The sequence below is a fragment of the Anolis sagrei genome, chromosome 1, assembly GCF_037176765.1.
Source record: "Anolis sagrei isolate rAnoSag1 chromosome 1, rAnoSag1.mat, whole genome shotgun sequence".
NCBI classification, from domain to species: domain Eukaryota; kingdom Metazoa; phylum Chordata; class Lepidosauria; order Squamata; family Dactyloidae; genus Anolis; species Anolis sagrei.
Window position 1 is genome coordinate 9904658 of NC_090021.1, and position 24681 is coordinate 9929338.

A 24681-nucleotide genomic window follows, 5' to 3' on the forward strand; every position below is an offset into this window, starting at 1 on the left:
TGAATAGGAACCATTTAATTCAAGGACGCGTTTCTAGCCGGAAGATTTCCCTAACTGGCATTTCCGGTAAGGGCAAAAGAAAAGAGCCTCCTATGAGGTCCGCTGACTTTAATTTCCCCCCCCCTCACTTCCGCCCTCATCTCCTGCAGACGGATTGGACGCTGAGGTTTGTCACGTGAGGCCCAAGTCGGCTTCGGAGTGGCCAGTTCTAGCCCCGCCCCCACCGTAGTGAAGTGGAGCTGTGGTTGCTGTAGTTTTCTTCCCTCCCTTCCTCAACATCCGGGGTACCAATTGGGAGCTCTTCCTGCCCCTTCTTGACAACAGAGAGAGGAGGAGGAGGAGGAAGAAGTGGGATTGCTCTTGGCCCCTTCCTCCCTCCCTCCCTCTGGAAGAGGGCTCCTCCCTTGGCTGGAAGGCTTCCTTGAGGCCCCCTCTCTCCCCATGGAGGCTGGAAGCCCCCTCTGACACCTCCCAAAAAGGGTAAGTGGGATTCTCTGGGGCCCCATCCCTGCCCCATAGATTAGCCCTGGTTTTGCCCCTCTCGCCCTCCTTCCAAGGCATCAAATCCATTGCACAATGCAAGGAAGTCAGAGATGCCCTTCTCTGCCCAATCTCTTCCCTTCCCATCCCATAAATTGGAATATTGTGTCCAATTCTGGTCACCACAATTCAAGAGAGATATTGACAAGCTGGAATGTGTCCAGAGGAGGGCGACTAAAATGATCAAGGGTCTGGAGAACAAGCCTTATGAGGAGTGGCTTAAGGAGCTGGGCATGTTTAGCCAGAAGAAGAGAAGGCTGAGAGGAGACATGATAGCCATGTATAAATATGTGAGAGGAAGCCACAGGGAGGGAGGGAGCAAGCTTGTTTTCTGCTTCCTTGGAGACTAGGACGCAATGAAACAATGGCTTCAAACTACAAGAGAGGAGATTCCATCTGAATACAAGGAAGAACTTCCTGACTGTGAGAGCCATTCAGCAGTGGAACTCTCTGCCCCGGAGTGTGATGGAGGCTCCTTCTTTGGAAGCTTTTAAACAGAGGCTGGATGGCCATCTGTCAGGGGTGATTTGAATGCAATATTCCTGCTTCTTGGCAGGGGCTTGGACTGGATGGCCCATGAGGTCTCTTCCAACTCTATGATTCTATGATTCAATGTTGGCCATGTAGGTCATGTGCCAAGTTTAGCACAGATCCATTTTGGGTTGGATTCAGAGTGCTCTTTGATTGTAGGTTAACTATAAATCCCATCAGTTACAACTCCCAAATATTAAGGATATTTTTTTCCAAACTCCACCAATGTTCACATTTGGGCATCTTAAGTATTGGTGCCAAGTTTGGTCCAGATCCATCACTGTTTGAATCCACAATGTTCTCTGGATGTAGATGAACTACAACTCCCAAATCCAAGGTCAATGCCCACCAAACCTTCCAGTATTTGCTGTTGGTCATGGGAGTTGAGTTCTGTGTGCCAAGTTTGGTTCAATTCCATCATTGGTGGAGTTCAGAATGCCCTTTGATTGTAGGTGAACTATACATCCCAGCAATGACAACTCCCAAATGACAAAATTAATCCCAACCCCACCAGTATTCAAATTTGGGCGTATCTGGTCTTTGTGCCAAATTTGGTCCAGTGAATGAAAATACATCCTGAATATCAGATATTGACATTATGATTCATAACAGTAGCAAAATTACAGTTATGCAACTAAAATAAGATTATGGTTGCAGGGCACCACAACATGAGGAAATATATTAATGGGTTGCGGCATGAGGAAGGTTGAGAAACACTGCTTTAAGTTGTCCTTCCCTTTCCTTAAATTCCCCTAAAAGTTAATTTTTATTGTCCCTGCTAATATATAAATGATGTTCACTTAATCTGTTTTGTCTTCTATCCAGCAAGAACTTGGATTCAGCCACAATGACCTCTCCCTGGCGGTTACATTTCCACTGATATAATCCCAGAGAGCAGGATCTCCTGTGGAAGTGGCCAAGGACTTTGAATCGCACCTTCCTGACTTGCCGGCAGGTTTTGGGGATAACCATGGAGTTTGCTGAGCTGATCAAGACACCCAGGGCTGACAATGTGGTCCTCCATCGCCCCTTCTACCCAGTGGTGGAGGGGACCCTGTGCTTGACAGGCCATCACCTTATCTTCTCTTCCCGGCGGCAGGACAATGTTGAGGAACTCTGGCTTTTGCATTCCAACATTGATTCCATTGAAAAACGGTGAGGATGTTATAACTCGCTTATTGATGAAAGGGGGTTGGGCAAAACTCTCAAAATACTGTATTTACTTGAGTCTAATGCACCATCGAATCTAATGCACACCTCAGTTTTCAAAACTCTGAAACCGAAAAAAAAAGATTTGCTGCCTAATGTATTTATTTATTTAGCAGTTTTGTATACCGGTCTTCTCACCTCCATCGAGGGACTCAGGCCGGTTTCCAACATCAATATTACAAACAATCATTAAAAACATCGTATTCCAAATTACACTAAGACATTAAAAACAAAATACCGTCATATAATTACAATGGTCAGTCGTCATCATAAGATCATTATTCGTCGACATCCACCCATATCACAGGAACGTAACTCATTCTTCGAAAGCCAGTTTCCAGAGCCAAGTTTTTACCTGTTTTCTGAACGACAAGATAGAGGGGGCCATTCTGATCTCCAGTGGAAGGGAATTCCAGAGTCGAGGGGCCACCACCGAGAAGGCCCTGTCCCTCGTCCCCACCAGGCACGCTTGTGAGGCCGGTGGGACCGAGAGCAGGGCCCCTCCAGACGATCTTAGCAATCTTGATGGTTCATAGGGGAGAATACGTTCGGACAGGTAGACTGGGCCGGAGTCATTTAGGGCTTTATAGGTTAACACCAGCACTTTGAATTGTGCTCGGAAGCTAACTGGCAGCCAGTGGAGCTGCCGCAACAGAGGAGTAGTATGCTCCCTGTACCCCGCTCTTGTTAGTAGTCCGGCTGCCGCACGTTGGACTAGTTGAAGCTTCCGGGCAGTCTTCAAAGGCAACCCTACCTAGAGAGCGTTGCAGTCATCTAAACGGGATGTAACCAATGCATGGACCACTGTGGCCAAGTCAGACTTCCCAAGGTACTGTGCATGTAATGTGCATGTGGGCATTACGGTTGCTGCATGCTTAGAAAAACAAAAGTGTTAGCATACCAAAGCTTCCAGAAATGGAAAAAAAAACCCTTGGGATGCATCTATCCTGTAGAATGAATCTCCATTAATTACCTTGGTTCAGTGCTATGGAGGCATGGGAACTGTAGTTTGTTGTATGTCAATTAAATTTCTCATAAGGTTGCTGTAAGTTTTTTTGGGCTATATGGCCATGTTCTAGAGCAGTGGTTCTCAACCTGGGGTCCCCAGATGTTTTTTGCCTACAACTCCCAGAAATCCCAGCCAGTTTAACAGCTGCTAGGATTTCTGGGAGTTGAAGGCCAAAAACAGAGGCAGTGCGGTCTGTTGGAACTAGGAAAATGGGTTTATTTATCTGTAGAATGACTAGGGTAGGAGCTAGGTGTTAATGTTTCAACTGACCACCTTGATTAGCATTTGATGGCCTGGCAGTGCCTGGGCCAATCTTTTGTTGGAAGGTGATTAGATGTCCTTGATTGTTTCCCCTCTGTTGTTTTGCTGTTGTAATTTTAGTTTTTTAATACTGGTAGCCAGATTTTGTTCATTTTCATGGTTTCCTCCTTTCTGTTGAAATTGTCCACATACTTGTGTATTTCAATGGCTTCTCTGTGTAGTCTGACATGGTGGTTGTTGGTGTGGTCCAGCATTTCTGTGTTCTCAAATAATATGTTGTGTCCACGCTGCTTCATCAGGTGCTCTGCTATGGCTGACTTCTCTGGTTGAAGTAGTCTGCAGTGCCTTTCATGTTCCTTGATTCGTGTTTGGACAACGCTGCATTTGCCCACCAACAGACAGAAGTCCTTTATCCCACTCTGGTCATTCCACAGATAAATAAACCCATTTTACTAGTTCCAACAGACCTCGCTACCTCTGAGGATGTTTGCCATAGATGCAGGTGAAATGTCAGGAGAGAATGCTTCTAGAACATGGCCATATAGCCCGAAATAACTTACAGCAACCTAATGATTCCGGCCATGAAAGCCTTCGACAATACAATTTTCTCATAATTTGTGAGATAGACTTGACTTCCTAACACTCAGCATCGTTTTGTGAAGAAGCCTGTCTTCCATTACCATCAGTTGTAGAGGAACCTTGTGTAAAAAGGAAATGGTTTTTGTCTGTGGTAGCACCAGGTTTTGTGGTAGCACCAGATTTTGAAAGAACCTTACTGCAGAAGTGAGATTCATCCTGACGTTGCTGTCTTTTCACTTCCTGGTAAACTTTTTTTTGTATGTTAGGATCTTCAATTTGTAATATAGGTTCAGTATCCTTTATCCAGAATTGTGAAATCCTCCAAAATGTGGAAGTGTCCACATAAGTACATATGGTGGTTATACTCAACAGTCTTTAGCTGGTTCGCTTTGGTGATGGCAACACTTAAGCGTATTGGTTTAAAACCAAGACCAACAGTTCCTTGGTGTTCTACCACTGTTCTCTTCTGTTCCAATTCATCTGAGAATTTCACAAAACCATAGCATTTGGAAACACTCGACTGGTCCACAACTACTTTGCCACCCCTACATTAAGGATACACTTTTAAAAAGAATTCGTAGATCATCCCATCATCCACATCAGGGGAAATATCTCCAACTGTTACAGTTTTTTTGGGCTGTATGACCATGTTCTAGAAGCTTTCTTCTCAGGAGAGAATGCTTCTAGAACATGGCCACACATCCTGAAAAACCTACAGCAACCCAATCCATTTTATGTTTATACTTTGTTCCATCTTTGCCCCAGAGTGTGGTGGAGGCTCCTCCTTTGGAAGCTTTTAAGCAGAGGCTGGATGGCCATCTGTCAGGAGTGATTTGAATGCAATATTCCTGCTTCTTGGCAGGGAGTTGGACTGGATGGCCCAGGAGGTCTCTTCCAACTCTATGATTCTGTGATTCTATGATTCTGTGATTCTATCTCCATGATAGCTTCATTGTTTATGTGCAAGCATCCCAAAATCTGAAATACAGAACAGTTTTGGTCCCAAGCATTTCAGATAAGAGGTGCTCAACCTGTACCTAATCAAATAGCTTAGCAGGAGAAAGAGCAGGGAAGAGATTGTCTTTATAAGACGTATACGAACTCTAAATGGCAGCCACTCGAGCCCACAGAGCGTGGTTAGCTCCTGCTGTTAGCCCCAGCTCCTGCCAACCTAGAAGTTTGAAAACATGCAAATGTGAGTAGATCAATAGATGCTGCTCTGGCGGGAAGATAGTGGTGGTCCATGCAGTCATGTTGGCTACATGACCTTGGAGGAATCTATGGACAACGCCAGCTCTTTGGCTTAGAAATGGAGATGAGCACCACCCCCAGAGTTGGATTCAACTAGACTTAATATTAAGGGGAAAGCTTTTATCTTTTTATCACATAGAATAAGGGGCAAACTTGTTTTCTCCTGCTCCAGGGACAAGAATACAAGTTCATAGAGTTAAATTAGGAAGAAATTTACGGTAAGAGCTGTTCAACAGTAGAACAGGTTGCCTTGAAGGATGGTGAACTCTCCATCTTAAACAGGTTGGATGATTATCTTCCAGGAGTGCTCTAGTTGTGTCTTCCTACATGGCAGGGTATTGAACTAGATGGCCCTTGTGGTCTCTGCCTACTCTAGGTTTCTATATAGTGAACTATGGGTCTTCCCCATTTTAGAATTTGAGGATGACTGGCTCTTATTTACTTGAACTTAGTAAATTTCAGATCTCTTCTGACTTTATTCTTGGACTTCCTATCATTTCAAGTTCCAACCAAGCAGTGAAAGGGGCAGTTAACTTACTTGCAAGGTCTCAGAAGTACAGGATTTTATCTCTGACAGCCTGGTAGAAAGAGCTAGAAATACTCTGTGAAGCCTTCTGTTTGTCTTTACCTCCTACTCCTTTACAAACAATTATTTTTTTCTATGCTGAAGAGCAAACGGTTTGGAGCAGTGTGTAAATGGGGCAATACACATTTTAAAAAATACCCTTCCATCCCCTGTCATCCTATTTTGCAATTTCCTTGTGACTAAATGGGGAACTGGCACAGCAGAGTTTTGTTTTGTAAAGATAGCAGATGAATTCACCCTCAACATCTCACCAGTACAGCTTGGTTGTTCATAGATGTGGCAAAAGAGGGACTACTTGGGAATGGGAACTGGGAATTGCTTCCACAGTGGCAGTGCCAAAGAATATTTTGGTAATGTACCTGTTTATGTTTTCTTAGAAAAGGAGGATAGGAGTACATCTTGTTTCTATTCCTCTTTACTCCCCCCACCATGTTTTTTGCAAAGCAGGAATAGGTAAGATACTTGCAGTGTCTTGTATGGGCAGATACAGCAATCTAAGAGCATATTTTACTGTCAAAGTGCAAATGGGAGAGTCATAAAAGAGCTTTCTAGGATCTGTAGGAGGGTTGAATGAAAAGTAATGCCTCCACCTTCGTAACCCGGTGGCGCAGTGGGTTAAAGCCCTGTGCCGGCAGGACTGAAGACTGACAGGTCGCAGGTTCGAATCCGGGAAGAGCACGGATGAGCTCCCTCTATCAGCTCCAGCTCCTCATGCAAAGGGGACATGAGAGAAGCCTCCCACAAGGATGATAAAAACATCAAATCATCTGGGTGTCTCCTGGGCAACGTCCTTGTAGGCGGCCAATTCTCTCACACCAGAAGCGACTTGCAGTTTCTCAAATCGCTCCTGACATGACTAATAATAATAATAATAATAATCTTTGTAACTCCTCAACAGATGGCAGTACTAGTATGTGGCAGGTACTGGCTTGTTCAGTAGACTCTCCTCTACAGTTCAATTTTTGCAGGAAGCCTTAGCATTGAACAGTTGTGTTGTTAAAGCGCGGAGTATGGAACCCTGCGCAGACGGTCAGTCAGTGCGACTTAAGCAACGTGCAGTTATTGAATTCTTGACAGCAGAAGGTGTCACCTCAACATCTTTAAACTTACTCGCTCAACGACGCACAGTACTCACATCAACACAATCACCATAAACAGCTTGCATTCTCTGATGAATCTCCTTTGCGTTCAATGCTGAATCTCCTTTGCATTCAATGCTAAGACTTCCCAGAATTACAGTTGTGAAGTAGCAGCAAAAATAATTTAATGGTTGGGAGTCACCACAACATGAGGAACTGTATTAAGGGTTCACGGCATTGGGAAGGTTGAGAACCATTGGCATAGACCAATTAGATGGACAATATATTAACACTAATCAAAATGTGCTTTTTGGATTTCTGTAAAACAATAAAAGCTTGCACCCCCATCTTGGGGTTGCAGCAGGCTTTTCATGCCTAAAGCGCATTAAGCATTAAGAAGGTTGAGAAACACTGATATAGACCAAAGCTTTTACTATAGTAAGAGTGTATCTACACTACCCAATACTAGCCAAAAGCTTGGTTCTGCAACCATGTTTTTAGTTTTTTTCCTGAAAGTTAGGAGGGAGGGGGGCTGATCTAATTTTTTGGGGTGAGGGAGTTCCATAGACGAGGGGCCACCACTGAGAAGGCCCTGCCTCTTGTCCCCACCATTTGCGCCTACTCGCAAGGTATTTATCTCGCATGCATTTCAAAAGGTAATAAGAGAAAATTTGAGGGTTTAGAGGAGAGAAGTAAACAGTAGCACTTGAATTGCAAGAAATCCTGTTCTATCTAAAACCCCTGTTGCTCTAACAGCAAAGCAGAAAGGCCTTGAAACTGGTTGGAATGGTTTGAGAGATTGACTAACTTTTGACAGTGTAAGGGCTGGCAACTGATACACAAGCTGCACAGATTTGGGGAGCAAATGCACACTAGCTGTTCCTTCTAATGTGTTTTATTACGTTTTGGAGAAAACGTAATAAGGCAAAATTGATATCTCTGGGTGGAAGCATATGCCTGTTTATGCAGTATAATGGCAAAGCATTAAGGAATCCTTTCCATGGAGCCAAGCATTGCCTTGGCCTGATGGTGCATAATGCATTTCCCCAAATCCCTGGCTGACCTCACCCGCTCTTGTTAATTTGATGAATCTGACTTAGCATCTCATCGTGGATCTTTTCTGTCTGGTCTTGCCTGCCTGCAGAGGTCTATACATTACAGAATTAAAGTAGTTTGACACCATATTAACTACCATCGGATTCTGGAATTTGTGTGTTTGTGAGAGATTGACCCTTCTCTATTGGAGAGCTTTAGCATCCATAGAATTGAGCCGTGGCGCTTAAAGTGGTATTGAACTGTGATAACTCTGCAGTGTAGGTGGAATATTGCTCTTTCTGGTCATTGCAGGTTACTTGATCATAGAAATGTAGAGATGGAAGGGAATAAGCACTTCAATTCTGACTGCCATGTATGGACACACAATTAAACCCTTCCTAAAAGATGCCCATTGGAAGTGTTGTTGAAGGCTTTCATGGCTGGAATCCTTTGGATTGCTGTGAGTTTTCCGGGCTGTTTGGCGATGCTCCAGAAGCATTCTCTCCTGACGTTTCACCCACATCTGTGGCAGACACCCTCAGAGATTTGTGGTCTGTTGGAAACTAGGCAAGTGAGGTTTATATATCTGGAATGTGCAGGGTGGGAGAAAGAACTCTTGTCTGTTGGAAGCAAGTGTGAATGTTGCAATTGGCTAGCTTGATTAGCATTGAATAGCTTGGCAGTTTCAAAGCCTGGCTGGTTGCTGCCTGGGATGTTGCAATTGTCACAATTGCTCCCAAAAGACAAGAGTTCTTTCTCCCACCCTGGAGATTATTCCACAGATATATAAACCCCACTTGCCCAGTTTTAAAGAGACCTCACAACTTCTGGGGATGCTCGCCAAATAGGCAGGTGAAACACTGGAGAGAATGCATGTGGAACATTGCCCTACTGTCCATTGAATCTTTGTTTAAAAACAATCAACCAGCAGTCCATCCCACTGTTGAACAGCTCTTATACTAAAGTCTTTGAATCATTTACGTGGATTTCTTTTCTTGTTATTTGAATTCATAGATTCTCATTGTGTTCTCTGTAGCAGGAGAAAACTAGCTTGCTCTATACTAGTGGTTCTCAACCTTCCTAATGCCGCGACCCCTTAATACAATTCCTCATGTTGTGGTGACCCCCAACCATAAAATTATTTTTGTTGCTACTTCATAGCTGTGATTTGGCTACTGTTGTGAATCATAATGTAAATATCTGATATGCAGGATGCATTTTCATTCACTGGACCAAATTTGGCACAAATACCCAATACACCCCAATTTGAATACTGATGGAGTTGGGGGATTGATTTTGTCACTTAAGTGGACGAACACAGAGAGTGCTCACTAATGCTTCCTCTTCATCTTGGAAAGAAGTGACAAGTGGAGTGCCGCAGGGTTCCGTCCTGGGCCCGGTCCTGTTCAACATCTTTATTAATGACTTAGATGAAGGGCTAGAAGGCAGGATCATCAAGTTTGCAGACGACACCAAATTGGGAGGGATAGCCAATACTCCAGAGGACAGGAGCAGAATTCAAAACGATCTTGACAGATTAGAGAGATGGGCCCAAACTAACAAAATGAAGTTCAACAGTGACAAATGCAAGATACTCCACTTTGGCAGAAAAAATGAAATGCAAAGATACAGAATGGGGGACGCCTGGCTCGAGAGCAGTACGTGTGAAAAAGATCTTGGAGTCCTCGTGGACAACAAGTTAAACATGAGCCAACAATGTGATGTGGCGGCAAAAAAAGCCAATGGGATTTTGGCCTGCATCAATAGGAGCATAGTGTCTAGATCTAAGGAAGTGATGCTACCCCTCTATTCTGCTTTGGTTAGACCACATCTGGAATATTGTGTCCAATTCTGGGCACCACAATTCAAGAGAGATATTGACAAGCTGGAATGTGTCCAGAGGAGGGCGACTAAAATGATCAAGGGTCTGGAGAACAAGCCCTATGAGGAGCGGCTTAGGGAACTGGGCATGTTTAGCCTGAAGAAGAGAAGGCTGAGAGGAGATATGATAGCCATGTACAAATATGTGAGAGGAAGCCACAGGGAGGAGGGAGCAAGCTTGTTTTCTGCTTCCTTGGAGACTAGGACGCGGAACAATGGCTTCAAACTACAAGAGAGGAGATTCCATCTGAACATTAGGAAAAACTTCCTGACTGTGAGAGCCGTTCAGCAGTGGAACTCTCTGCCCCGGAGTGTGGTGGAGGCTCCTTCATTGGAAGCTTTTAAGCAGAGGCTGGATGGCCATTTGTCAGGGGTGATTTGAATGCAATATTCCTGCTTCTTGGCAGGGGGTTGGACTGGATGGCCCATGAGGTCTCTTCCAACTCTTTGATTCTCTGATTCTATGATTCTACTTGGGAGTTGTAGTTGCTGGGATTTATAATTCACCTACAATCAAAGAGCATTTTGAACTCCACCAATGGTGAAATTGAACCAAACTTGGCACACTGCATGCCCATGACCAACAGAAATACTGGAAGGGTTTGGTGGGCAGTGTCCTTTGGTTTTGGAGTTGTAGTTCACCTACATCCAGGGAGTACTGTGGACTCAAACAATGATGGATCTGGACCAAACTTGACACAGATACTCAATATGTCCAAATATGAACATTGGTGGAGTTTGTGGAAAATAAACCTTGACATTTTGGAATTGTAGTTGCTGCGATATACAGTTCACCTACAATGAAGTAGCATTCTGACCCCCACCAACTAGAGAATTGGGCCAAACTTCCCGCACAGAACCCCCATAACCAACAGAAAATATTGTGTTTTCTGATGGTCTTTAGCAACCTCTCTGACACCCCCTCGCAACCCCCTCCCCAGAGGTCCCGACTCCCAGGTTGAGAAACTCTTTGCTATACTCAACATAACATCCTTTCAGTTTATTGTAATATGTTTGTCTGGGCTTGGCCCCATGTAAGTCGCTCCGAGTCCCCACTGGGGAGATGGTGGCGGGGTATAGATAAAGATTATTATTATTATTATTATTATTATTATTATTATTCAGTTGTGGAAAGATAATTGTAATATATTTATTTCTTACATGGTTCTCCCTATGGAGTCCCATCTTCCAATGGCATACCGACATATCTCTGGTTGTACTGGTCCATTTAGTTTTCTTGGCAAGGATACTGGGGTGGTTTGCCATTGCCTTCCCCAGGGATCATGCTTGGTCTGACCTCTCTGCCACAACCATCCCGTCTTGGGTGGCCCTTCACGGTTTCGCTCATGACATCATTGAGGTGCTCAAGCTCCAGCGCCCCAACAAGGCGGTGATCCTTTGCTGGAGATGGATTGAGATAGGAATAACATATTACAGTACAAGGGCAGTGTAAGGCGACAGAGTTGTTTCATGCCATTCTCTCTTTTTTTGAAAACCCCTTCTTTGTGTCCCTGCAGTTTCATTGGCTCTTTGGGCACCATCATTGTCAAATGCAAAGACCTGCGGATCATTCAGCTGGACATCCCTGGCATGGAGGAGTCTTTGAACATAGCGAGCTCCATTGAGGTAAGACAGAGTTTGGAAACAATACTTTCCCAGAGTCCCCCAATTTGACCAGAGAGTTTCACCTTTACGGGTTTGATTAGGTTTTATTGATATGTTCTGTCAATTAATCTCTTAAATCCTCCAGGGCAACTCTTTGATCAACTTCTGCTAGAGCTACACTGGGAGACAGAAATTCAGATTAAAAAGTGTTGTTCTTTTCTTAATTAGTTTCTTAAAATACTTTCATGGGGGTCCTGCACCCTTAAGCCCAGCAGAGGTGAAGGGATGGCTGCACTTTTTTCCACTCAAATGGGTCTTGGAAATGAACAAGAGGATCTGCAAAACTTGGAGGCAAACTTTATAAGTTTTTGAATGTATGTCATGGTGATACCTGAAAAATGCTGGGACTGGGCTGTTGTGTACCTCACAAAAGTTTGGTTTACGGTCAGGAAATGTTCAGACACTGTTTCTATGTGAAATAAATTATATGGGGCAGGGAGTGTTACCTGCTCAGTTTGTTGACACTGAAATGAGGTGTGAGTGGTGTTCTCAGCCCTGTGGCCACATGCAATCTGGCTCGCCATGGGGCACACCCTCCAGCATTGCGTGCACACCATCACAGTTGATCCCTTTCTCCTACTGGAAGAGATTAGACAGCGTTCTATTCTTCTTTCTTCCTTGTTAGCCTCAGCAGGAAGGAACCACATTGGAGAAATAAGTGCAGAGCGGTTTGCTAATGGAAAAAAATAAGAGCACCTGTGGGACTGAGATATTTTGTTGGTGTAACATAGGAATTAAAGATTCAGCTGTATACTGATCTGCTTTAATGAGCCTGACCAACTCCATTTTGAAAATAACTGACATCTCTCCATGGCCTGCATTGTTTGCTGAGTTCTGATATTCATGAGTTTCTGTGAGTTTTCCAGGCTGTCTGGCCATGTTCCAGAAGCCTTCTCTCCTGACATTTTGCCCAAATCTATGGCAGGCATCATCAGAGGTTGTGAGGTTTATTGGAAACAAGGCAGGTGGGGTTTATATATCTATGGAATGCCCAGGGTGAGAAAAAGGACCCTTGTCTATTTGAGAAAAGTGTGAATGTTGCAATTGGCCACCTTGATTAGCATTGAATGATCTTGCACTGGGACTGTCGCACAGCTAGCTGGGAGTCAGCTGCATTAAGATCACTACTGACCTAAAGGTCATGAGTTCGAAGCCAGCCTGGGTCAGAGTGAGCTTCTGACCAATTTGTGTAGCTTGCTGTCGACCTTTGCAGCCCTAAAGACAGTTGCATCTGTCAAGTAGGAAATTTAGGTACCGCTTATGTGGAGAGGCTAATTTACGACACCATTAAAATCTCCAGCAAGCATTCAAAGAATGAGGAAGTACTCCAGCAGTGTCACAAATGGATGGTGAAGCGACAGCTCCCCTGATGGCCAGAAAAAGCTGGAATGTTAAATAGCCTCTGTGTGTCTGTCTATATATGTTGTGTGTCTATGGCATTGAATGTTTGCCATGTATATTCACATATGTACCCTGAGTCCCCTGCAGGGTGAGAAGAGTAGAATATAAATACTGTAAATAAATAAATAAAAGCCTGACTGCTTCCTGCCTGGGGGGAATCCTTTGTTGGGAAGTGTGAGTTGGCCTTCATTGTTTCCTGTATGAAATTCCCCTGTTTTCAGAGTGCTGTTCTTTATTTACTGTTCTGATTATAGAGGCTTTTTAATGCTGGTTGCCAGATTTTGTTCATTTTCATGGTTTCCTCCTTTCTGTTGAAATTGGCTTCTCTGTGTAGTCTGACATGGTGGTTGTGAGAGTGGTCCAGCATTTCTGTGTTTTCAGATAACATGCTCTATCCAGTTTGATTCATCACAGCATATTTGAGTACACAAAAATTCTGGAACACTCTTACAACCACCATGTCCGACTCCACAGAAAAGACATTGAAATAATGTCCAGGGTGGAAGAAAGAACTCTTGTCTGCTGGAGGCAAGTGTGAATGTTCCAATTGGCCACCTTGATTAGCATTGAATGGCCTAGCAGGTTCACAGCTCTGAAATGTGGTTGCCTTCCTCCATTCATGTTGCCATGCTGGTATGATTCTGCACTGTGTTATAAGATAGTAAACATCCCAAGGTAGAATTCTTGACATTCTACTTTTGCCTTAGTAGTTCCAGTTATGGAATGGCATTCTGCGTGTACTTTAGGCAGCGAAGCCAGAGAAATGGCAAAATGGAGTTGTGGGCAGGAGAAAAGTCAGGAATTCATTGGATTTGCTTTTTAAGAGGAGGTTCCGTACCTTCAGTTCGAAAACATGCAAATGTGAGTAGAAAAATACTCCTCGTTACCTTCCTGCTCCGGCGGGAAGGTAACGGCGCTCCATGCAGTCATGCCAGCCACATGACCTTGGAGGTGTCTATGGATAACGCCGGCTCTTCGGCTTAGAAATGGAGATGAGCACCACACCCCAGAGTCAGACATAACTGGACTTAATGTCAGGGGACTACCTTTACCTTTACCTTATGGTACCTATATCCAATTGATGACACTCTCCTTGTGCACCTCTTCCCTTCCTTTAGGCACTATCTACCTTGGATTCCATCACTCTGATGTATCCTTTCTTTTATCGACCCATGTTTGAAGTTGTGGAAGATGGGTGGCATTCCTTCTTGCCTGAGCGGGAATTCGAGCTGCTCAGTTCAGTCGTAAGTCCAACACAAATATCCTTCATTTTCTGAACTCTGTCTTCTGAACTTCTTTTTGAAGTTCAGTAATTCTATTAATGTGTACTGTGCTTCTGAGTTTGTTTTAGTTTGCTACATTTTGTGATTTGTTCAAAACTGAATGCCTGGCCTAAAATTGTGAAATAGAGTTGAAAGAAATAATAAACTTTATTTGTTTACCATCCTATCTCCCTAAAGGGACTCAGGGTGGTTTCATCCTGTAGGCATGTAGGCAAAACATGTAGGCAAAACATTCAATTGCTGGGAAGAAACCATACAGACAATTACATCAATATAAACACATTCAACATTATAACAAAATAACAACAACAGCTGAAAACATCATAAATACAAAAAATCTGCTAAAATACATTAAAGATAAAGACATGAGCCAGTGTCTTTCACATTGCAAAAAAGTAATTCCACCTAAATGTTAAAAAGAATTACTGAATACAAAAACTGTTCAGCACCCTTAGTGGCTGGTTGATTCTCCTTTTTGGAGGTATATAAATATACCTTTTTCATTGTTATCTCATCCAGAGTTTTATCATTTTATGTTGTGCATTTGGCCTGCCCACTGTGTTTGATTTTCCATTATGTTATTTTGCACTGTTTATTTTACTTGAATGGCTTATTTATTTTATTGTGATGTTATTTTTGTTGTTTATATTTTATTTTATTGCTGCCCTGACTCCCCTTATGGGGAGAAGGACAGGGTAGAAATGTACGAAATAAATGAAATTTTGCTGTTGTGTATCGCTGGGCTTGGCCTCATGTAAGCCACTCCGAGTCCCCTTTGGGAAGGTTGTGGCGGGGTATAAATAAAGTTTGTTTATTTATTTATTTATTATTATATAAACGGGGTGGCTTTTAGAAGGGCTTTAGTTGTGTTTTCTGGCATTACAAAGAGTTTGTCTAGAACAGCGGTTCTCAACCTGGGGGACGTGACCCCCAGGGGGGTCGTTTAGCAATTTCGGAGGGGTCGCGAGGCCGCCTCCTTAAGCCCCGCCCCCAATGCCACACCCATCCAAGGGCTCTCCTTGCACAAAGTCTCCCTCGGCTGGGCCGTGGTCCCGCCTTCCGGCGAGGCCGCGATCCAGCCGAGGGCTCTCCTCGCGCGGGTATATTATTTGTGCTAATTCTGGTCCAGATCTATCATTGTTTGAGTCCACAGTGCTCTCTGGATGTAGGTGAACTACAACTCCAAAACTCAAGGTCAGTGCTCACCAAACCCTTCCAGTATTTTCTGTTGGTCATGGGAATTCTGTGTACCAAGTTTGGTTCAATTCCATCGTTGGTGGAGTTCAGAATGCTCTTTGATTGTAGGTGAACTATAAATCCCAGCAACTACAACTCTCAAATGACAAAATAAATCCTCCCCAACCCCACCAGTATTTAAATGCGAGCATATTAGGTATCCGTGCCAAATTTGGTCCAGTGAATGAAAATACACCTGCATATCAGATATTTACATTATGATTCATAACAGTAGCAAAATGACAATTATGAAGTAGCAATGGAAATAATTTTATGGTTGGGGGTCACCACAACACGAGGAACTGGATTAAGGGGTCACAGCATTAGGAAGGTTGAGAACCAGTGGTCTAGAAATCCCTTGTGATCCCTTCTGTTATTTTGCATTTCATGTAAATATATACATGCAGCACCATAAAAGACCAGAAAACCATACTGCAAAAGGGCATCTGTTAATACTAGAAGTGTCTAAAGTCCATAGCGACCACTGCTCTCAAAGCCAAATGGATTACATGTTGTTTACTGTTTCAGACTTCCCCTTTTCTCAGAAAACAGTCACATTAGCTATTCTTGTCAATAATTCTTTAATGTGTTTTCTCCCCTTAGACAAATGAATGGCGGTTGAGTTACATCAATAAGGATTTCTCTGTCTGCTCATCCTATCCACCCATTGTCACTGTTCCGAAGTCAATCGATGATGAGTCTCTCTCGAAAGTTGCCTTGTTTCGCCTTGGGGGACGCTTCCCGGTCCTCAGTTATTACCACAAGAAAAACGGGATGGTATGTTGGGTGGTTGGATTGGGAGAGGGTCAGCAGATTCATAGAGACACCATAGACATTAAAGGCTGGATTTTATTTTGCATTGCGGCTCTTGGGGGCTATAACCAAAAAGGTCCTGCTTCCTGCATTGGAGGGTTGTGCAAGACAGGATAGCAAAAGAGCATGTTGAGTCAGAGGAGTATGTGCGTTGTGTCTTGAAAACCCAATTGAAAACCTGAAAATTCAAGAATAATATTCATAGAATACTCCTGGTAGCAATAATATTTATTGTGGTAGAAGGAAATTTTATATCCTCCCCTCTTTCCTCAAAAAGAAAGGTTGTGCAGCGGGTTAAACCGCTGAGCTGCTAAACTTGCTGACTGAAAGGTAGGAGGTTCAGATCTGGGGAGCGAGGTGAGCTCCCACTGTCAGCCCCAGCCAACGTAGCAGTTTGAAAACATGCAAATGTGAGTAGATCAATAAGTATCACTTAATGTAACAGCGCTCCATGAAGTCATGCTGGCCACATGACCTTGGAGGTTTCTATGGACAACGCCGTCTCTTCGGCTTGTTTATTTACTATTTATTTATTTACTATGCTTCTATACTGCCATTTTCAGCCCGAGGGCGACTCATGGCAGTTTACAAAACGACACAATTCGATGCCCCCAACAGTACAAAAATAATTTAAACATTAAAAATTTAACACAGGTAAAAAATTCATTACAATTAACATCAGTAACACAATAAAAACCATAAGTCCTCTGCATTTCATTACCAGTCATTATCCAGTCACGTTGTCCAACCGTTCCGAGATCAGAGTTTAATAGCTACACTGCGTTTGGGAAGGCCTGCTCATATAGCCAGGTTTTATCTTTTTTCGAAATGTTAAGAGGGTGGGGGCTGATCTAATGTCCCTGGGGAAGGCATTCCACAACTGAGGGGCCATCGCTGAGAAGGCCCTATCCCTCGTCCCCACCAATCGAACCTTAGAAATAGAGATGAGCATCCACCCCCAGAGTTGGACACAACTGGACTTAATGTCAGGGGAAAACCTTTACCATAGGTTGACAGAAGCTGAGGCTAACAGTAGGAGCTCACCCCGACCCACGGATTTGAACCTCCAACCTTCCGGTGAGCAAGTTCAGCAGCTCCTTCGTTTAACCCATTGCAACAAAAATTTGCAACTATACAGTTTAACGGTGCTCCATGCAGTCATGCCGGCCACATGACCATGGAGGTGTCTACGGACAATGCCGGCTCTTTGGCTTAGAAATGGAGATGAGCACCACACCCCAGAGTCGGACACGACTAGACTTAACGTCAGGGGAAAACCTTTAAATAAATGAAGTGTTGTTGTTGTTTACCTTTTACCCTCCCCCCCCCCCCCCAATATATACACATTACGCCACCCAAATATCTCAAAATCTCAGAGTACCATATGTATAAAATCAATTTGAACAACTGAAAATGATGAGATGGCATCAATAGGTGAATAATGTTGACATTGCAGGAAGTAATCCTATCACTCTGTTCTGCTTTAGTCAGAAGAAATAAAGTGAAGTGAAGATGTCACCTGGAATAATTCTGTGTCCAGATTTGGGCATCACAATTCCAGTTTGTCAATATGCCCAGAACTGGATACAGTTTATGTCCCGGGTGTCTTTCAGCCACCAAATATGCAACCGGAATGTGGCTCTCACTTCTGTTGTCCTTCTAGGTGATGATGCGCAGTAGCCAACCACTTACAGGAACCAATGGGAAGCGTTGCAAAGAAGATGAGAAGCTGATCAATGCCACTTTGAGGGCAGGCAAGCGTGGCTACATCATTGACACACGGGCCCTGAACGTAGCCCAGCAAGCCAGAGCCAAAGGCGGAGGCTTTGAGCAGGAAGTGCATTATCCTCAGTGGCGAAGGATTCACAAGTCCATAGAGAGGTGAGTCATGGAATAATACGTGGTCTGGCCTCAAGCATCTCCTCACCATTCTTAGGCTGTTCCTGTGAGGTCAGAGGGATTTCAGGACTGCGTGTTCATAGAATAAGGCGATCCCTCGTTGTCCAGGAAGGATGGTCTTCTAAGTGTAGTGTCTTGGCGGTGGGTCCTTAGGTGGCTACGGAGTCCTATTCTTGATCCGCATGTTCTCCCGCAGTGAGGACATTGGTTTCCAGGTGGAAGGCTATTCCAATCAGGGTTGGCTTGATGTTCCTTCCCCTTGGCACATTTTTCCCTCTTGCTCTTCATTTGTGCATCTTTGAATTCCACAGCACTGCTGGTCACAGCTGACCTCCAGTTAGAGCACTTATAGGCCAGGGCTTCCCAGTTCTCGGTGTCTATAATAATATAATAATAATAATAATAATAATAATAATAATAACACTTTATTTATACCCCACTAGCATCTCCCCAGGGGACTCAGTGCGGCTTACATGAGGCCGAGCCCAAAATACAACAATATAAGCAATAACAACAACAAAACAGCAATTTAAAAACAATAAAACAATAACATAAGCATTATCAATAGGACAACACACTTTAAAATCTATGGGTAGGCGAAATGTAATTAAAATTAAAAATAATGCTGGACATGGGCGAAAAAGAGATGGGGCGGTTTGTGGAAACATACAAGCAGACCTAAACAATATAAAGTGCTTTGGAGGACAAAGTGCTATGGGATCATTATTCTGGGAAGGCACACTGGAACAACCACGTCTTCAAGCTCCTCCTGAAAACTGCGAGAGTTGGGGCATGCCTGATATCGTTAGGAAGTAAGTTCCAGAGTTGAGGGGCCACCACCGAAAAGGCCCTCTCCCTCGTCCCCACCAGTCGCGCTTGCGATGCAGGTGGAAGCGTGAGCAGGGCCTCTCCCGATGATTGAAAAGATCGTGTGGATTCATATACAGAGATGCGGTCACGAAGGTAGGCGGGTCCCAAACTGTTCAGGGCTTTGTAGGTGAGAAACTGCACCTTGAATTGGGTCCGGAAAATGAATGGCAGCCAGTGGAGCCTATGTCTATGTCACAGTTTTTAAGGTTGGCTTTAAGCCCATCTTTAAATCTCTTTGCCTGTCCACCAACATTGTTTCCAGTTCTTGAGTTGGGGGTTTAGTAACTGCTTTGGGAGATGGTGATTGGGCATTTGGACAACATGGCCAGTCCAGCGGAGTCGATGGAGTAGAAGCATAATTTCACTGCTGGTGGTCTTTGCTTCTTCCAGCACGCTGACATTTGTCCTTCTGTCTTCCCAAGAGATTTGCAGGATTTTTTGGAGGCAACACTGATGGAATCGCTCCAGGAGTTGAGTGTGACGTCTGTAGACAGTCCACATTTCACAGGCATATAGCAGGGTTGAGAGGACAATGGCTTTATAGACAAGCACCTTGGTATCCCTACGGATGTCCTGATCCTCAAACACTCTCTGCTTCATTCAGATAAATGCTGCACTCACAGAGCTCAGGCAGTGTTGTATTTTAGTGTCAATGTTGACTTTTGTGGAGAAGTGGCTGCTAAGGGAGCGGAAATGTTCAAAATTAATGTTCATTAAGCTGTATTTCTGGCATTGCAGAGGGATTGGCTGGTGCCTGCTGCAAGAGCACTTTCGTTTTCTCAATGTTCAATGGAATAAAGCATCAATACACAGAATTATTGAACATCATGTTCTGTAGGACTATTGGAAATTAGGCTTTCTTTTGGGTAATGCTAGTTAGTGGTGACGTTAAAAGCTAGCTCCATTTGGGGACCTCATATTTATGACTGTGACATTTCTGCCATATGTATGACCAATAATTAATTAGCTTGTGCCAACTTGTTCTTATCTCTAGCTCTTGTCTTGCCAAACTGAGCAGAAATTAATACAAACACGCCCTTTTTCTTTTCTGTCCACGTTCAGGATTGAGATAAGATAGTATTGTGCAGATAAAAGCAAAAGCTAGGCTGTGTGTATCACCTTGTACTTGGAAATGTAAAGTCTCTTTTGACTCCATTTCAACAACAACAGTAGCCTTCATTACAATCAAGAGAGACTGGGTGACCTAAAATACATATTTAATAATAGCACAATAAAAATCATATTAAAAAGAATTGCAGTCATACTGTTTGGAATATAACATCCCATTTGCTAGATATACTATTTATTACAAAAGCACACAGCATGAAAAGTAGAATTAAAATATTTGTTTGACCATTCCTTTTAAAAAGGGTGACTTAAGCAATGTTCAGTCATTGAATTCTTGACAGCAGAAGGTGTCACCTCGACATCTTTAAATTTACTTGCCCAACAACACACAGTACTCCTATCAACACAATCACCATAAACAGCTTGCATTCTCTGGTGAATCTCCTTTGGGGTGACATCTTCTGCTGTCAAGAATTCAACGACTGCACGTTGCTTAAGTTGCATTGACCGACCATCTGCGCAGGGTTTCATACTTCGCACTTTAAAAACACAACCGTTCAATACTAAGGCTTCCCGCCAAAATGGAACTGTAGAGGAGAGTCTACTGAACAAGCCAGTACCTGCCACATACCAGTACTGCCATCTGTTTAGGAGTTACGAAGGTGGAGGCATTACTTTTCATTCAACCCTTGTAATTAAAAATTAACTAGGTATTTTCATTACAAAAATGTGAGTCAAGCACTGAAAGGATTAAATGGATGCAATGACTCAGGAAAAGCTGCAGTTCAATTTAAGCAGGTGTGCCTGTAGTTTACTATCCTCAGTCTGTGAGAGGTCTCTGTGGCAGAAGGGCCTCAGTGTGTTGTTAGTCCTCAGTATGAGAAGGCCTCAGTATGATAGGCTTCAGTCTGAGGTAGACCTCAGTATGAGAAGGTCTCTGTATGAGAGAAGCCCCAGGTTGAAGGCCATCGTGTGTGAAGCTTCAGTATCAAGGCTGTCGTGTGTAAAAAGCTACTGTGTGACCACTCACTTGTGCTTCCTGCAGGTACAACATTCTTCAAGAGAGCCTCATTAAGCTCGTGGAGGCCTGCAATGACCAGTCACATAACATGGATCGCTGGCTGAGCAAACTAGAGTCGTCTAACTGGCTGACCCACATCAAAGAGATTCTGACCACGGCTTGCTTGGCTGCTCAATGCATTGACAGGTAATGGTCAGTGGTGTGGGTTTTGCAGTGATGTCGAGTACAGGGTGTTTTGTGGACCATCTGCCTGAAGCAAAACCTCAAACAGCTTGGCTTCTCACATTTAGAAAACCATGAATGCACAAAGAGGAGACCTGCTAGATCAGTCCGTATCTGTAAGTCCAGGAATATATCCTTTATGGATATCAGGATCACATGGTTAGTCCTTATTGATAGATTGATACCATATATACTCGAGTATAAACTGACCCGAATATAAGCCGAGGCACCTAATTTTACCACAGAAAACTGGGAAAATGTATTGACTTGAGTATAAGCAGAGCGTGGGAAATGCAGCAGCTACTGGTTAATCTCAAAATAAAAATAGAAACCAATAAAATTACATTAATTGAGGCATCAGTAAGTTAAATGTTTTTGAATATTTACATAAAACTGTGATTTAAGATAACATTGTCCAACTCTGATTAAACCATTATTCGAACCTTCAGTGTAAATGTGCTTACGTATCCTTTCAATACTAATAGAGTGAAATAATAAGTGTAATAATAATAATAATAATAGAGTAAAATAATAAATAATAAATGAATAAATTTTCCCTGTGCAGTTTCTGTCCAGTGGACATTGCTGCTTGATTCCCATCATGTCACGCTTTTGAATAAGTACAGTATATTTCAATGTCTCTTTTCCAAGGGAGGGTGCATCAGTGTTAGTCCACGGGACAGAAGGCACCGATTCGACACTGCAAGTGACCTCTCTGGCCCAGATTATCTTGGACCCCAGGTGCCGGACCATCCGTGGTTTTGAGGCACTCATTGAGAGAGAGTGGCTACAGGTAAGAGCCTCAGGTCATGGTTTGAGCTCATTCCCAACCATTGATGATAATTTATTTATTTATTTATTTATTTGGTGCATTTGTTAACCGCCGCTCTCAGCCCTAGGGCGACTCGCGGCGGTGTACAACATATAAAAAGCATATTATACAATCAGATAAAGAGGCAAAAAGCAATCTTTCTACATTTTCATCTAGAATACATTGATATATCATAGGCTATATATGTGTATGTATATGTATATGATTATTTTCCAAACAGAGTGTTGGGAATCAGCCTGTGTTTGTGTTTCAGGATCCTGATGTGGGAAATTATGAGGGAAATGATGGTGCCAAGGCTGAGGTACAAGATGAAGATGGTTTGGTTGATTTTCATAGACAGAGAGGCCCCAGTGCAAAGGGCAGTTTCTCATGAGAATATCCCTGGGCCTAGCAATGAGCTCTCTGTGAGCTCTGAAGATTTGGGTTTGGAAAACAATCCGACACCTGGGAATTTTAATGAGCAGCCAGAAAGGGAGCTGAAGAATAGGTGGCTGGAGATTAGCCAGGATCGACAACAAATTCAGTATTTACGTTGTTCCGAAAGGCTTCGTCTGGTAAAGGGAAAATGTGGAGGGAAACGAAACCAATTTCTGAGTTTTGGGATATAAAGTTTGCCTCAAGGAAAAACCTGTTAGATCAGGCACCATTTGGAAACCAAGTTTTTGTGCCACGGAAATCTTGTTCAAGGGGTCTTGTTTCTGTGGAGTTTTTTAGCCTTTTGGATTGTTTTTGCATCCTGTTTGAGTCCTGTCTGGATTAATGCTGTCTTGGATTGCTTTTTATTTCTTATGTGGACATTGCTTTGTGTTACTACTTCTTATGGACTAATTACTTTTTTGGAACCTTCTGATTTTCTTACAAGCATTTATTTCTTCTGGCTATTTACTAAGCTGCAATAAAAGAAGATTTGTTTCTTCACTCTTCGTGTAGTGTGTTTTAAGTCAGAGGGCTTCTTCTTGACCTGGAGTGCAACACAGAGGCCTAGTAGCTCCTAACAAAACTGTGTATTTCTAATAAAAATCTCCATGGCATTGATTTAGTGTGAGAACACTTCCCTTAGCAATCTTAGGTCCTATTGCATGATTATGCTTTTGCTTTCTGGTGAAACTTGACGATAAAGTCACCCTGGACGATCTAAAGATTCCCAGAGAGGTATTCTATAAGGTTTTATTAAAATTATATTTTTATTTACATTTCCCCATTTTTGCCCAGAGCAGGGAGAAAAAGGGGGTAGTTTCTGCACACTTCAAATCCTAAACTCGTAAATCCACCCTCTCCACACAATGTAAATTAAGAGATACTTGTAGCCATTCTGTGTCCTTAATGCTACAGTTATTTCCCTCCAGCGTAATCAAATTTGGAATTTGGCTATTCCTCTTCCCTGCATTTGCTCAGATGGTGATGTAATGTGACATCGCTTTGCAAAACAGTTACTGCAGGGTGAATTCGTGTGTTGGCCCTCCTTTCAGAGGTAACTGCCAGCGCACAACAGTCAGCAAAAAGCTTCATTATAGCTTGTGATGTAACAAACATTGAGAAGCCTGTGCAAAACGCATTGGTGAGCATGTAGCACTCCTTTATAATATGTCAAGCCAGAAAGGGAATTGGTAGACATCTTAAGAAACAAGATTGGTAATTGCTCCAGAAATTCAGAAAACTGTTTGGCTTAATGAAATGGGAAGAGTTTACTCTCCAGGGAAGATTGACTCTCCAGGTACCCCACTCTTCCTCCTCCCCCCCAAAGAGGCAAAGTCCACACACTTTGAGACCCCCATATATCACTGATATTATTTACAGTCATCCTTCCACATTTGCTGGAATTGGGGGCTCAGAAAATTGTGAATAAAAATTATTTTTTAACCTGAGGGAACACCTCTCTAGTAATCTTAAAATCCACTATCGTGGATTTACAGATGTCTAGAGAAATGTTGTTTTTACCTGCTTCTCCTCTATATCCATCCTTGCCACGGGAGCCGTGGACCCAGTTTCTTCCATAGCACTTCTCTTAAAAGCAAACCTTGATTGCCATGCGCTGAGCACTATGCTGAGACACAAGCATACCCTGTTGTAGCTTCCCACCATTTCACAGCCCCCAAGACTGTCTCTGACACTCATTTGAGTTTTGTTTACCATGATATGTAAGGGGCACCATTGTCTACAGGCAGTCCCCAAGTTATGAACAGGATAGGTTCTGTAGGTTTGTTTTTAATGTTGAATTTGTTTGTAAGTCAGAACAGGCACATGTTTTAAGTGTACCTCCAGCCAAATATGTATATTAGCCTTGGGCAGCATAGAGGAGGGTTAACAACCCTGTGATGTATTGTCAAAGGCTTTCATGGCTGGAATCACTGGGTTGGAGGTTTTTCGGGCTGTATGACCATGTTCTAGAAGCATTCTCTCCTGACCTTTT

The 24681-nt window shown here is 43.2% G+C and overlaps 1 protein-coding gene across 1 annotated transcript in view; it reads left to right on the forward strand.

Annotated features, from left to right (window-relative positions):
* The first annotated feature begins 236 nt into the window (after positions 1-236).
* The window catches only part of MTMR9 (myotubularin related protein 9), a 37897-nt gene continuing 13452 nt past the window's right edge, over positions 237-24681 (forward strand). The window contains exons 1-8 of the mRNA XM_060754650.2: positions 237-480; positions 1897-2226; positions 11479-11587; positions 14146-14271; positions 16150-16323; positions 18023-18240; positions 21242-21403; positions 22091-22232. Coding sequence (XP_060610633.1) covers positions 2042-2226; positions 11479-11587; positions 14146-14271; positions 16150-16323; positions 18023-18240; positions 21242-21403; positions 22091-22232 — 1116 coding nt within the window. The 5' untranslated portion in view covers positions 237-480; positions 1897-2041. The remainder of the gene's footprint in view (positions 481-1896; positions 2227-11478; positions 11588-14145; positions 14272-16149; positions 16324-18022; positions 18241-21241; positions 21404-22090; positions 22233-24681) is intronic.